At 38.6% G+C, this 13,577-nt stretch overlaps 1 protein-coding gene across 19 annotated transcripts in view; it reads right to left on the minus strand.

The window, feature by feature from the left end:
* The window catches only part of eif4g3a (eukaryotic translation initiation factor 4 gamma, 3a), a 70,585-nt gene that overhangs the window by 29,852 nt on the left and 27,156 nt on the right, over positions 1-13,577 (minus strand). For 10 of the 19 annotated variants that reach the window (XM_085159970.1, XM_085159978.1, XM_085159975.1 and 7 more), the window contains 6 exons: positions 13,238-13,270; positions 7,819-7,839; positions 5,011-5,190; positions 3,346-3,457; positions 3,001-3,161; positions 298-423 (listed from right to left, as the gene is read on the minus strand). In XM_085159970.1, the coding sequence (XP_085016096.1) occupies positions 298-423; positions 3,001-3,161; positions 3,346-3,457; positions 5,011-5,190; positions 7,819-7,839; positions 13,238-13,270 (633 nt within the window). The remainder of the gene's footprint in view (positions 1-297; positions 424-3,000; positions 3,162-3,345; positions 3,458-5,010; positions 5,191-7,818; positions 7,840-13,237; positions 13,271-13,577) is intronic. The other 9 variants (XM_085159976.1, XM_085159979.1, XM_085159983.1 and 6 more) reach the window with 5 other exon arrangements.

Raw genomic sequence — 13,577 nt, forward strand, 5'->3', positions numbered from 1 at the left:
TAAGAAACCAAGGGAATGAACATAATGAATGTGCAAAGACTTACTTTTAAATATTGGCCCTGATTAAAATACAACAGGCATGTAACATTCTAGGCTGAAAGCCCTCATTAATTTCTTATGATAGGGCAAGATGGCTGAATAAACTGATCCTGTCTGACACACACAGTGGCAGAGAGGAGATTAGAGCAGAGAGCTCACACTGCAACCAAGCAATATGAAACCTTCCACCTCTCTAAATACTTCTACGTAACTACTGCGGGTGAGAGGTGAGTGAGGGTGTTCCAGAGTAAGCCATACCTGTGGTGGGGTTGGTGTAGAGGAGGGGGGGCCGACAGGAGGCGTTGAATTCCTGCTCCCTGAACCCCCTGCCATGATCTCCTCTGTGATATCCTTGCCACCCTGATTGGGGTCACGGATACGGATCTGGGAGGACAATGGCACAAAAGAAGAAGAAAAAAAATCAGACCTTACTAAAGCACTCAAGTCTTACAGCAATCCTGCATCAGCAGTAGATGATGTATTTTATCAGCTAAGAAAGGAAGGAATCAGACTTGGAGGGAATCTCACACTCAAATTGGCTGTAAATGATGATATAATGACCAGCTTTTAATTCAACAAATACACGTATGTTGTACACGCTAGAATATTGTTATATCGGTAATATCTGGTACTTTTGAACATGATTCTTGCTGGACAAGTCAACCATCAAAAGTTGGGTGGACTTGTGTAGACTGAACTTCTACACAAACACACGAGAGACGAGGGAAACTAAGGCTACGTTCACACTGCAGGTGTTAATGCTCAATTCTGATTTTTTGATCAAATCTGATTTTTTGTCTGCTTTTTCACGCTACAAATAAAATGTGACAGCAAACGCGCTCTAGCGTGAACCCTCAAAGCGGCCCGCATGCACAAAAGAAGACGTCACACAACGCGCTCTGTTTAGACCCAGACCAAACAGTATTGTTTGACTGATGGCCTTAATATAAAGACTTGTTTCGGACTTTACGTTTCCCAATTTTGCTTTAAGTTATAAAGTTATTTTGTTATTTACATACGGTCTAATAATTGTCCTTATTGCTGTTTTAGAGAGGAGCGGTGCTTCAAAGGATAGTTGCAGATTACTGTCAGAATCTGCAGATTATACAGTACAAATAAAATGTTCACGTTTCTCCAAACGTTGTCTTCCCAACAGTTTCACTAACATCTACATGGGATGGCCAGGAAGCGTTCGCGATGTCTTATTGGGCGCTTCTCCGGCGCTGATAATTGGCATCTGTCTTGTGTCAGTGACGTAAAAGATGGATTTAATGAAACATGACCGTTCAAACAGCAGTCGCTTTCTGAAACATCAGATGTGTATCCGATTCAGTACCACATATGAAAGTGACCCAGATCGGATTTGAAAATATCGGATTTGTGCTGTTCACACTGTCACACCATGATCAGATATGGGTCGCATAGGGTCAAAAAAGTCGGATTTGATGCACTTTCGTCTGCAGTGTGAACGTAGCCTAAGAAACAGTGAGGAGTTCCTTTATAACTTTCCACCGTGAAGAGAAAACACACCTTCTTTACATAAAGGAATGAATGAATTACCTTAATTACCTTAAATTAAAATGCAATTAAGTAGGAACAGTAGACCAAAAGGACACAACTACTTGCTTAGGGATAGAAGTGTTTCCTTAATAAAAAAAATAAATAAATACCCAGGACCAGTCTGGAGTCAACCCTGAATCAGCGGGTTACCACTAAGTGGATTTTCAGGTAAATATGGAAAAAAACAGTCTCAGCTTCCTGAAAATCCAAGTCATATGGTATTTACAGTGCAACGAGAACGTATCCAGCCTCTTTCAGATTCCTTAATCTTTTGCAAATGATGATTTAATTAATTAAGAGGAAAAAAGGTATGCACATCTACCATTAGTTTTTCATGTAGGGCCCAGTAGGTTTGGACAGTTTTTCCCCTTAATGAATGAAATTATCATTTAAAAACAGCAACTCTCCAGCATGAAAAGGCACAAATTAAAAAGTCCCTTTAATGTGTGACTTCTTTTGTGTGGCTTCCTCTTGTTTTGTGTATATTCCTCTTGTTTTTATTTGTTCCTGTTGTCTTACTATTTGTATTTCCTGCACAGTTTGTGTGAGTCCCCACAATTTCACTGTACATGTAAAATGACATTAAAAGGCTATTTGATTCTATTCTATGAAGAGGAAGTATTTACTCTAGTTATCTTTGTCTAATATTAAAACTTGCTTGATGATCTGAAACCTTTAAGTGTGACATGTGCAAAAAACTAAGAAATCAGAAAGGGGGCAAATACTATTTCACAGCACTCTATCCTCGGGGTGCCTCCCTTCCGCTACTTTACAGGATACGACGTGGGCTAATGTCATAGCTAGGGGCCAGCCAACGTCAACAAATGACCAGTTTCCAACCCCAGAGACAAAAAATGAAGCATATCCAGCTGACAAAGAGACAAATAAATGCCACTGTAAGCATACCTAAAGGAAACAGTGTTTAGTCAAACTACAGCCTTGTCACCAGAGTGTTTTGGCCAACGCCCACCTATACAAAAGTGCGCAACAGGATGCTGATTCCAGTTTACTTAAAAGTTATAGGTGTCGTTACTAACAAAGATTTTGTGAAAGTTATACAAAATATCTTTAATATTTAAGTAAAGGATGCCCACTGAATGATGTCAGATTATTGAAGTAGTCTGTCATCTCTTTATTTGTGATAGACAATGTATCTTTCTGCAGATGAATCAAAATCTTCTTCAAAGGCTTTGAACGAAAATCATACAGGTGAATTAAAAAACAGAAAAACAATTTCAGCCTTGGCTGGAATAATTTTCACTGTGAAATCGTTGAAATTCTTATTTTTATGTTGTATGAACTGACTTAGAGGTGAAATTTGTCCAAAAAAACAGAAAAAGAATTAAGTATTGTGTGAACTTTTCCCTTTAAAAAAAATTACAGAATTAATAGGATACTCACTGTTTTCTTCTCACGCTTGGTTGGTGGAGGTTGCTGTGGTGTAGGCACTATGATAGGGGGTGACGGGGGGTAAACAGACTGTCCTGGGAAGTAGGGTGGACCAGCTGTGGGAACGGGAGCAGGGACAGAGGGTGAGACAGGTGGGTGGTACCTGAGGGGATCTGAATGAATTTGCAAGAAAAGACAAACAAGAACAGAAGAAAGGACATCTTAGTTAAACCTTACAGTCACAGCACTGTAGGCACACAAGAGTGTTAGTGAGTGTTTGTGCTACTCTGTCATTAACTGAGATTTTATGGGTACGGGACTACCACTGCATGTGTATGTGTTGCATTAGTGACTCACGATATGGGGCTGGGTACTCTCCTGGCCCTGGTCCAGGATAGAAGGTGCCAGACCCTGGGGGCTGTACAGAATACTGTTGAGGAGGTCCCACGTAGGGTGTACTGGGGCGGTACTGTATAGAGGACAAAAGAGAGAGACAACCAATGAAAACAAGACACGTACTGACCGGTTTAATCTTTTATTTTTTGGGTCCTTTTTCCTTTCTTTTTTTTAAATTTTTAGTATTTGTGGGAGTTTTTATGGGTTTTAATGGTCCTTTTGATGATCCTTTGAATAATCCACTGAATTCTGTCTAGACCAGTTTATTATGATCTTTTAGGAATCTTTAAGGGTTGTTCAGAGGACACGCAAATTATTCGTGCATAAGACAAAGGGCAATGCTGCTGCTGGTGCGCAAACTTTATACATCTAATGTGGAGCTATGAGTATAGCTGATACTCTGCTAAAGACATAAAGACCTAGCATGTGGTTTTACTCTTAGATGCTAGTGGAATAATTCTGCATGAATTAAACTGCACAGTTCATAAATAATTCTCATTTATGTTACACCAGAGCGTGTAGTAATCCCCTTGTTCATTCTCTGTCTGAAATAAACTATTTTCCCTCCCTTTCGGATTACTTTTGGCCCACTTCTTTTCTGATTGGCTGCCATTTGCAAACAGAAGATTTCAACAGCAGGTGGGAGGGGCTTCTCTATTTTAAGCCAGAACTTTTTGGAACAGTTTGAAGCTTGGGCTTTTGGCTCTCATACCTGAAAATTTGCATTCACCGAACTTGTTATTTGAAACTTTGGGTACTTTTTATATAAGCACCCACTACTGTTATAGTATAGCCATCCCTTGAGTTTTACACTTCTGACTCTGTGTCATGGGGGCAGCAGTCTAAGCAGAGATGCCTTCAGGTGGATACAAAGGCATTCCCAAACTAGCTGACAAATACATCCTATCTCGTGTGCTCTCGGTCAGCTCAAAGATCTTCTCCCGCATGGATGCGCCAGCAAAACGCCCTGAAAACAACTTAAGCAGCTGCTTTCAATGCAAAGGAGTAACTGCCCTACTCTGTGGAAGAGACCACATACACTTGAGAGGAGGTCACTTCTATTTGAGAGATCTCTTTCTTAACCACTACAGACTAGCACAGCTCAATTTCTTGGTACATCACAGTGTAAATATATATGACAGAAAATAACAAAAAGCACACTAGGGCCACTTAAAGCAATTGTTTATGTAATCAAAAACTTTAATCTTAAATATGACCATTCGTTTTTATCGCTGGGTGCTGTCTAAAATGTTTTCCTGACACTTTAAGTTTGAATAATTAAATATACAGCCACCATATAACTGAATGAGGTTGGCACAAAGAATGGAAACAACAGAAAAACAACTAGCCTAGCTGTTTCCAAAGGTAATAAAACCATTCTAACACCACCTCTGAAGTGCTCTAATTTACACATTATATATTATTTGAATTCTTATCGGAGCTTCAAATTAAAATAACACAGAAAAGTTGATTTTAATACTCTTGGTGGAAACTTTCCGATACATGTTTTTGCTGAAAACTAAAAATAAATGTAAGGCCCAATCAGAGTTGAAGAATGGTATTGATAAATAGATAGAGCAACTATTTTAGTAGTCTTAATTGCACCTATAATGGTGACTTCTTTACCTGTGGGATGTAGTACTGTGCAGCCTGGGGGGAAGGGAAAGGCATGGGTGCCATGGTCATCATTATTGGTTGATTAGTGGGGTAGACGGCTGCTGTGGGAGCTTGTGAGCCAGGCCGTATCGAGGGCGTGTTCGTCGGGATGGTGGGCCTTGCAGGCTGCATTTGAGTCCTCTGAAAAAACTGAAGATAACAAGGCAGAAAAAATAGAGAGAGAAACAGCAGAAGACATTGAATACTACCCCAGATACAAAGTCTCATTTCAGCAGGCTGTCATGCTTTTTCTAAACTACAAGCAAGTAGACTTTTTAGACCTTTACTCCAGATTTGGTTTTTATCAGCAGCTTAAAAAAGGCCAATGACCACAACTTTCCCTGAAAGCAATGCTGCAGACAGTTCAGACTGTTTCATTAGACCTACTCTGAAAGTCAAAAACACTTTTATGTCACTTTTCCTCCAGAAATAACCAATAATCTCTTCCTTGAATTATTTACTAAACATCTCTCTGAAGTTTGGATTATATATTTTAGTGGCAAGAAATGTGATGAATCAGATGAATATTTACATACTGGCACCAGTCTGAATTTAGCTCACTTTACACACTCAAGTCCTTAATGTTTCATCCTGCCACAAACATCTAACCAGCAGCCTTAAAAGCACGATTAAGTCATTCAAACAGAGATGACATTTGAGTATAAGAAATGCCCACAGCACAGAACTGCAATCATCCGACTCGGTCAAACCTCATGTGTACATTGCTGTCGTGATCCCGGGCAGCTTCACAGTGTTTCTATTGTTAAAGTGTCCGACATGGTCACAATTGAGGTGGTGGATCATTTAGTTTAGGATCTTATTTCCAAGACCAGATCAGAATTGATTCAAGAGACTGCTGTCATATCTTTCTCATTACAAAATTTTGTTCTAGCAATTCAGAGTGAAAAAAGTAATCAAGGCACAGATGCATTAAAAGAAATAAAGATTGTTTTCTCTGTGCTTTATTTCAGTTCTGTTGTGTATGCTACTGTCTTTACATCACTCCAATCAGGATTAAAAAATATTTTTATCACAATTCTGGTGATTTTCCTGTTTGGGAATGATGGAGCCTCTTTAAATCCATCAAGCAGCCATGATGTTTCTCCTGTCAATAATATATCCTGTTGCCATTTGCTACCAAGATGAATGGGATAGATTAAACTATTTACTATAAACATTGGTGTGTTAATACATTGTTTTGAGTCAAACTTCCGGATATTTTATCCGTCCCTTGTTGCCTTTTTTAATCACAGTTTTATTTGGGATTTATACACAGATGGAGATTTTCTGTGGTGTGAATATTAGTAAGATCACGGTATAGCTGGATAAGCAACCTGGAGGCGAGAGATAAAACTGTTCCTCTTTTGACTGCTCCTATTACAGGTTTCCACAGTATATCACCTGCCTCCATCCCACCCCAAACCTTGCATCCTCTTCTATCTCATCAACCCACTACATCCAAAAACCTCTGTGGACTTGGTGGCAGCGCCACCATCTCCAAACCATACATCTTAGCAGGTCTCAATACTGTCGTGTAAAACTTCACTTTCACTCTTGCTGCTATCTTCCTGCCAGAAATCACAAGACCTGGTTATGGTTTCCTGGAGAAGGCCCTAAAAACTTGAAGGGAAAGCAAAAGTTTAAGTTTCCAGTTTTTTTTGACCTGGAATGTACAACTAGAAAAAAGTAAAAGCTCAGACTTTTAAGAGCCCTTAACTATGGTTTTTGTTTTGGCCAATCTCGCAGCTGTACAGAATGTGCGACACAGGCCACTGACCTGCTCATCATGCAGAAATATGGCCTTTTCTGGTGTGTCAAAGAGAACAGAAAAACAAAACAAAAACATACAATACTCACAGTCACTCCAGCTACAGTGGCTTTTCAAATACATGTCACAATCGCTTAAAAGTTAAACATCAGAGCGGGTCTGTATTTGATTAGCCCAATGAATTTAATATGCTGAAGCTTTGTGTGCTGGGCCTGAAGAAAGACCACCACCAACAGCTGTGACCGACTTCCAAATAAGCGGGACTCAAGCTGGGAATACCCAACCACAGTCACAGAGTGCCTCAGTGAAGAACAGAATGGAGAGCAGAATAAACAATACTGTAAAACAGTCTAAAAATATCCAGGAGGGAAATCACCTTTAACATAATAAATCAACTTCATTGGCTTTATTGTAAATAGCTCTGTGAAAATCTGGGAAATTACCGGAAAAGTCATTATCAGTCTCTGCTGGCAAAGCAAGAGAACGAGACAGAGACAAAAAAATTCAGAACATTATTAACACAAAGGAGCTTTGTCACTTAAAAACAGGCTTAAAACAATCACTAAAACAACTCCCCCAACAAGACTATAACCATATATACATAAATTAGTCACCTATATAACATAAAACATATTTCCAAGGCAGCAAACACATTTCTTTTCACAAAGGACAAAAAATTATCTAAAAGAACAAATACTTGGGAGGGAATATACAGTTTCTCTCTAATTGTGCATGCTGTTCATTTAACTGTGCAAGGTGATAAAGGATGAGTAATGAATGGGGAGAAAACTAAAAAATTATAAACTGAAAATTCCACTAATGATCCTCCACGGGATAAAAGACAGGACATAGGGGAAAAATGATGATGAAAGTCCACCGTACTAAGAGTACACTGCAGTGAAGATGAAGGGGTGTATAGGGTAAAAAGTCATGAGGGATGGGATTATTTGAACATGATCCTCATCATGCCATGCAGGTCTGCAGAGACTTTAGACAAAGAGGTAAATTACCTGGATGGGCCTGAATCCTCCCTTGGGTAGTGAAAGCAGGAAAAAAGAGAAAAGCCAATAGGAGACCATACTGGTGAGATTTAAGCGGCCACACACATCAACAGAAAGCTGTCCCATTACTTCTATCTAAATGACACAGTACCTGGTTCGGAATCGCTTTGGCAATATATATAACTAATATATATAAAATAATCTCAGAAAATGTGATGGGTAATAATTGGGCAGTAGAGCAGGAAAGATTTAAAAGTCACAGTCAAAATGTCAGATCGGTATTTCACTTGTTGCCACGTGGCACCCAATGTAACATGCACATAACTATTATTTAAACATGCATTTTAGAAAGGGTTTCTTTGCCAGTTGGGATGATTAAACCCTCGTGACAATGAAGTGGGACTTCTCTGCACCAGAGGGATCTCACTGTCACCTGAATCGCTGGCTCAGCAAGAGGAGGGAGTGTTACGGGCTGCATGAACGATGAGTTTCAGACACATGTCTATATTATGGAGCAGATGGGCTTCATTTCAGTCCCCTGACCTTCATATGTTACTAGAATTGACACCAGAGTTTAGGTGAAACCCAGGCAACAACCTCCTGGGATGAAATACGAAAACAAAGCAAAACTACCAGAAACAGCAGGCTTCACCTCAGCTAATTCATATCACTAATCACATATATACATGTTAAACAATGACAACGATAATTATAACAGTTCTGGTGTTAATTATAGATGCAAAACAACACATGTTTCACAGTTAAAAAATGTACTCATCCTTACAGATGATTTGCCTCGCAGTGGTTTGGTCCATTTCCTACCATTCCTTAATTCATTTAGTTTGAAAAGAAATAAACATAAAGCACAGGATGTGTATGACAATGTTCTTTTCTTCTAGCCATTAAAAAAATAATAATATATATATATATATATATTTTTTTTTTTTTTTTTTTTTTTTTAATTGATTTTTTTTTTTTTGAATTTCATTAACTTCATGGTTGAATTTTTTTTGCTTCAATGCAGCAACCACATTGTTAAGTAGCAGCCACTCAAATTAGTCCCCTAATACGTATTTTTGACCAGTTTGTTTGCCATTTTTTCCCAATATGGTTTGTATCAGTAATTTTGCTATTTAGAACTAATTAGCAGGTATCTGTGTCTGGAGAATGCATTCGTACATTCAATAGATTCACCTTGCTAACAAAGTCCTTCTAATAATAGCGTTTCTCGCCACTGCTGTCCCTCTGGAGAATTCTCCCACAGACTTTACTTCAGGAGTACTGCGTCTCTCTCTTAACAGAACTACTTTACTGTGATACTTCTATTTTTAACATATTGCTAAAACCAACTCCTCAAACTCAAAAGAAAATGCTGAAAGTGAGTATCTTTATACCATGTAGGGTCACTGGGTTATTTAAACTTACCTAACTTTAGTTTTTAGTCTATAACAAAATATTTCAGTTAACTGAAAAAACTGAGACATTTTTTCAAACTTAGAAAACAAACTAAATTAAAAATATAGAGGAAATGTCCTTAATTTTCATCTTTTGGATTTGGTTTGGTGAAATTTATCAACACAACCAGCCTGAGGAGACTTTGGTGCATGTTTAATGAGATTTAAGATATCTGCATGACAGTGAGTCAACTGCTTTCAAAAAGTGCTGACATTATGTCGTATTATCTTTTCTTATTTTCCTAAATCTTGTCCCTGATGAAAAACCCCTGTATGATGATTTTAAAAAATATAACTAAAACTAATGAATTTTAAACAAAATCATACTAATAAAAACTAAACTGAAATGATCAAATTAAATCTGGAGTGTAAGAGAACCCACGCAGGCACAGGGAGAACATAAAAACTCAAAAGTCCACACAGAAAGCTCCCAGGAGCCAATGGATTTAAACTCAGGACCTTCTTGCTATGAGATCAACATGCTTCACAGCTCAAATCTAGTAAATAAATAATACAAATAAAACCTTTGATTAGTGAATATAAAATACAGTAGGTCTGGGGTTGCAAATAGGACAAATTCACACTTAAAATTCAGGTTTACAGAGTCATTTACAGTGAGAAACTCTCAAGCAAACAAATGTTTATTTTAGTGGTAACTAATCTCCAATAACTCTGCTCTTTTGGTTCTCACACATACAGACAGAAGTTGTGCTGAAAATCATAACAGCAAGTAAAAATCATGCTTACTTGTAGACAGACTTATCTTCTGACCAAATAAATGTTTGGATCTCTATGCTCACTTTACAGTGCATTGAGTGTGTTTCACTAAAACAATAGCTGTTTTCTCTGTTGGTATAAAAGGCCACTGTTTGTCTCCTTCTTCTTTCCGATTCCACTTCCGTGGTGGCACAAGAAATTTCAGCACCAATTTGTGACAGCCAGAGCATGCACTTGTTTATGTGTGCGTGCATCTGTGTTTGTGCCAGTAAACACGCCGGTTCCACTTTGATACCCTCCTATTAATAGACTATATGAAATTTGTCTACACTGAAGCAACCAGAAGGTGAGGATGTTACACAGCAAGTGACAGGGGGCACATCTTGTGGACCAGTGGGTGTGAATAACACATCAACCTCATAAACGGCAGCTGCATGAATCATAGTGGTGTGAATCAACAAACACAAAGATAACAGCAGGCCACATGGATTGAATGTCAGGACCCAGACATGTCTAAGACTCTTAGCATCCACAAGGTAATACACAAACACCATCATAAATCCCAAACTGCAAGACATGAACACATCAACATGTCCTCCTATTGACTTTGACTTTGGTTTACACAGTGTCTACAGTCTAACAGGATCCATAGTGTTATTTACACAGGTATCAGCTGTCACCACAGGAAGATGGGGCCAATCCACACACAATTTTTCTAGGCTCTTTTCTTGACTGCAGCCTACCTGACCACTACCTAGTCTTTAAAACAGCACCTTCTTTAACACTGAAAAAGAAGTTAAAAAAGCAATATCTTGGTATTTATAGTGGGAATGAATTCCAAAAATATGACAGATTTAGCCATATGAGCATGTAACGTTCCCATTTCTGTTTTTAGGAAATATATTCTATCCAAGAGCTTAGGTGGCATATCATAATTGTCCTGTTTGCATTAACAAAACTGGAGAAATGCCTTAAAACTAAGGCAAAGATTATCACAATATTTCTCTACTATGAAATTAGTAATTTGGTGTCAGATTGATGTCTGCTCCAAAGAAGAGCAAGAATTGACATGCACCTCGGATTACCTGTTTAATTAACAAATTAATTTTAAAAAGTAGGCCCATTCAATTTCGCTAATAAAACTAAAAGTCGTACAACTGCTGTTTAAGGGCACTTGAGTGGAAGAGTGAATACTTTAAACATAATGTGTACTCAATCCAAACTATAAAAACTAAAAAAAATTGTCTCCCATTCAATTAGAAATAAAATAATGGATACTGAAAGTGTCAAATGAAATGATTCAAAAGAGACACTTGGATTAGGCCGCAGTCACACGGGCCCACACCCAATCATCTGGCCACCACAGGTCACTATGGAAAAATGTATATTTCCTGACCAATTGCTGAATGGTTGCTGGTGAAACTGGTTACAAAGAGGTATACATTGCTGTACTGAAACCCTCCTTGCGGATGCTTTGGTTGCTGGCAGACTGCTGCAGCTGAGCATGGTTTGCGTGGAAGACCCTGACTTGTCTGCAAAGACTCGCCTACAATAAAAGCGTAAAACTGAGAACGTTTGTTTTCAAAGTCAAAGCTGAGCTTTCTGGAATGTTTTGACTCAGAACTTTTACCCTGAAGACCAACATTCTCCGTTTCCAGTTTTACTACCACTTATTGTTGCTTGGTTATCTAAGGAGCTTGGAAAGAAAGCAACTAGACTTTGTTAAGTTTCTTGAAGACGTTTCACCTCTCATCCCAGAAGCTTCTTCAGTTCTAAAACCAAATGGTGGAGAGTCCCAGGTATTTAAACCCTAGTGGGAGTTGCCCCTTAAGAGGGTCATTGACCTAGTATTGATCATTATCAGCAGAGGTTTCAGGTGAAACCACTGTCAGACCTTGCCTCACCCTGTCACGTGAGATATTGTGATCACCTGTTAAAACTGCATTGTAGGTGGCAGACAGTTGGTGTGGTAAGCCACCTCCTCTGTTCAAGGATTGTTATTCACAGTAGACAGCTTCTTTCACTCCTCTTTCAACCAATCAGCCTTCGCTGTGTCTATTCTATTCAGTTCTCTTCTAAAATTGCTGAGTCTTTTCCTATCGAGATGGCTCTTCCATGTTGTGCCATATATATTTATAGAGTGGCTGTTTGGTTTCCCCAAGTAAGCCAAGAAGGAAAACAGCAGCTCTATGATAAAATTGTATGAACCAACAAAACATCTCCATCAAAGTTATGAAAAGAGGAAAATGTAGAACTTATAAACCAAAGCTTGCCAACGTGGTTATATATGGCTGCTAACAGCGCTCTCCCACTGGCATTTATTGATGATTTCACTGCTGATGAAAGCAACCAGATGAATGCAGAGGTATACAAAAGCAGTCTGTGTTCTCAGACACAAAGCGTCTGATGACGACTATATGCCCGAGACTTCAAGCAGTCGTTGACTGAAAAGCATTTGCCGCAAACCGTTAAGTATCAGAATTGTCTGACTTGATGAGTTTCACTCTGATTACTTTTAAACACCTAAACTTTAATAACTGATTTAAAAGGTCTTCTTCTACCACACAGTCCTTTCTGTGTTATTAAACCTAAATTGTAAATTTGAATGCAGTGTCCAATATTTCTATTTTAAATTGAAGGTGCTAAAACAAAGTGGCTAAACACAATTCCTAATTTAAAGCATAAGGTAAAACAAAAATTAATATGCAGACAGACTTGCTTTCAAAACTGTCAATATAATGAATAACAGTGGTTGGTCTGTACTCTGCTGTAGACTATGTGTGTTTGAGAAAATACGAAACTGGATAAACTAACCAAGTTGTATAATTTAAAAAGCATTAAATGTCAAGGTTTCTTGCAAAATCTTGTGCAAAACATCCTACTTTTTCCACTTAGAACCCAAAGGCATCGATAAATTAAAAGCTGATAAAGGCCAAATAACAGTTACTGGAAGGAACTAATTTCACCCTCAACATAAAAATAAACATGAATAGTTCAAAAAAAGAATCAGGAAACAGCTCGGTGCACCTGACTAGATATCTTGATTAACTAGCAGCATGGAAACATCCCATGACAATTAAACCCTCTTTAACTGTTTCCAAGATTCTTGAAGGCTTTTAAATCTGAGACTATTTTTCTCCTAAGGAACAGCAGATGCCCCACAAACAGGCCATTGCCAACAGGGCCAGCAAACTGCTTTGATGATGATGATGATGCAAGAGAGGGAGCAGGAGGGGCGTACAGCAGGGGTAAATTACCTGATGGTGGGTTGGTCGAGGGCCCGTAGCAAACTGGTGGGGGAGGGAGGAGAGGTCCAGCAAGGAGATTGAAGCAGTGATGGCAAAGCGGGGAGAAGAGAGAGCATAAGAGAGACACAGATACAGTATAAGATGAGCAATGGAAGCTGACGCTTGGAAGTACAACACAAAACCACAGAGCTACAAAGCTTTAGAGACACATGGCACATGATGCAACACTAGTTCTCAGTCACAGCATGCATTTGCAAATAATAGCTTGCAATTTTTACTTGTAACTACCACATTGAATATAACAGATTTTAAGGCCAGGGAAGACACTGTGAGTAAATGTCAAATGCAG

The sequence above is a fragment of the Neolamprologus multifasciatus genome, chromosome 5 (genome assembly GCF_963576455.1).
Source record: "Neolamprologus multifasciatus chromosome 5, fNeoMul1.2, whole genome shotgun sequence".
Lineage (NCBI taxonomy): Eukaryota > Metazoa > Chordata > Actinopteri > Cichliformes > Cichlidae > Neolamprologus > Neolamprologus multifasciatus.